At 40.3% G+C, this 2,159-nt stretch overlaps 1 protein-coding gene across 1 annotated transcript; it reads right to left on the bottom strand.

The window, feature by feature from the left end:
• Positions 1-913: 913 nt before the first annotated feature.
• On the bottom strand, positions 914-1,804 carry LOC114516566. Its single transcript, XM_028536093.1, has one exon. It carries the CDS (start codon positions 1,802-1,804, stop codon positions 914-916), a length of 891 nt encoding a protein of 296 aa, XP_028391894.1.
• Between the last annotated feature and the right edge of the window lie 355 nt (positions 1,805-2,159).

The following is a 2,159-nucleotide window of genomic DNA, read 5'->3' as shown; positions in this document are numbered from 1 at the left end:
TTTTATTATACTGTCTGTCGCGCATGCAGGCTAACTAGCTGTTTCTTCTAAACGTTTCCGGTTTCCGATAAACATAGTTTCTATTAATATAACATTACGCAGGAAATTTCATTTTCGAAATGTCAAGAGATTGGCGCAATAAAATCATGAATGGCGATGTTTCGTCGACCGCATTTATTGTTCAGTGAGTTTATACAGTTTATTTCATGATTATTATGGTTAGTGGCTCCGACTCCAAGCAGAAAACGCTACTTTTTTCTTATTAAGATGTCGGGGAAAAAACGTGTTTGTCAGAATAATGTTGCCTTTTGACACCCCTAAATTAGCACACCCATGGCGCCCCCGTCTCAGGCTATAAGCGACGCGTATCTTTAACCATCTTTTTCTGTTAATGTCTGTGCCAAATATTTGGGAAGAAATTGACATCCGGTTCCAAAATCGGTCCTCCATTGTCCCAAATACAAGGGGCGTGAAATCCCATGTCGACATCTAGTAGTTTTTGTTGGCACCGTTTCTTCTTCGCAAATCCCGAACTCCGTCCTACCTTTGAGCAACAAAACCCCCCTTTTTACAGGTAAGGGCGTCGTTGATGGTAAAACGATCCCCACACGCACAATAGCTTGGTAGAGCACGCAAGGGCATGTTATATCTCATTCGCAAGGAATCTCTAAATTCTTGCTTGTTTAGAGATAAGTCCATGTCTTTGAGCGGTAAAGCGTAAAACATCGGGGTAAGAAATATATTCTGTTATTTTTGTATTTTAAAGCCTTTTATTGTCTAAAAATATAACTACAACTTGTCGCTAGTTCTCCCTCATGTTCACTCTAGCATAAATTATCAACTAAATTTACATAATACATTATGCCCAACGTTAACTAGATCAAATAATAACAATATCAGTAATATTGATGGTTCATTCGTAGAATTGCGAAGTTTTTCTTATTCGTTGACTCCGACGTAATGGAGGTGGTCTGTTGAGGCACAAGGAGTCCTCATCCTCATAAGCCTCGTCTAACTCTGGCCACTGCTTGTCGACCGTAGGCTGTGGAATGTGATTTTCTTCATTATTACCGGTTTGTTCCTTGTACGGTTTGATATCGTCAGGATGTCTGCAAAGCGTAAGATCAGTGTCCTCTTGATATACGATGATCTCATTTTCTTCATCGTTCATATCGATGATCTTAAATGGCATTCGTAGGAACAGAGTATCGAATTTTTGGGATTTCTTATAATTTCTTACGAGCACCTTGTCACCGACTTTAAAGTGAGACGTCTTTGTGTACTTGGAGCCGTTTACTTTAATCTTGTTTTCGATTTTCTTCCTCAAGTCTATCTCACGTCCTCGCTTGACTTCGTCTTCCGTTGCTGTCCTTCTTGGAAAATCTAAACGTTGTCCATCTCGGAAGAGCATTGCTGCTGGTGGAATACAGGTTGCAGGATGAGGAGCCTGCCTGTAGTTCTTCAAAAAGTTTTCAAGGCTCTCTTTCTCAGATTTTCCGTGTTCTCTTGCTATCTTCATTGCTTTCCTCAATGGTCGCATGAATGTCTCTACGGGATTGAATGATGGATGTAGTGGTGGCGCTGTCTGCTGTGTAATGCTTCGCTCGGTGGTAAAATTGTGCATAGCTACACTATTGAATGGTGGTCCGTTGTCCGATATTTGGGTATCCTGATTGCCATAGGTCTCGTACATCTCTTTCAATGCTGGAATCACTTTTTCAGCTTTGGTTGTCGCAACGAGCTTGGTGGCGGGAAATCTTGACGCCTGATCTTGGACTGACACAATGTGTTTCGAGGATGGCATGGGCCCGAATAAATTTACGGCCACAGTTTCCCAACACTTATCAGGTATGCAATGTCTCAATGATCATGAAGCGCTCACCAACAGACTATTCCAAAACATAAAGGAAAGCCCAGATAATAAATTGAAACATCTACTACAGGAAAGACATGTTCCTAAAGCTTATGACCTGAGGGTACAATACCCCCTAGTAGTACCAACAACTACTACTAATCGATTCTCCAACTCATTCATCATTGCTGGTAGTAAAGCATATAACCAGTTGTATAAGAAATGTCCAACTTAGGCTAATGAAACTTTAAACGTCCTATATAAGGAATTTTGTAAATATAATTATGGTAGAATTTTTAAAATCGTA

This window comes from Dendronephthya gigantea, unplaced genomic scaffold (assembly GCF_004324835.1).
Source record: "Dendronephthya gigantea isolate DGI-Jeju-01 unplaced genomic scaffold, DenGig_1.0 000006F, whole genome shotgun sequence".
Classification (NCBI taxonomy): domain Eukaryota; kingdom Metazoa; phylum Cnidaria; class Anthozoa; order Malacalcyonacea; family Nephtheidae; genus Dendronephthya; species Dendronephthya gigantea.
Note: the sequence above shows the minus strand (reverse complement) of the source record. Positions and strands in the feature narration are given on the sequence as shown.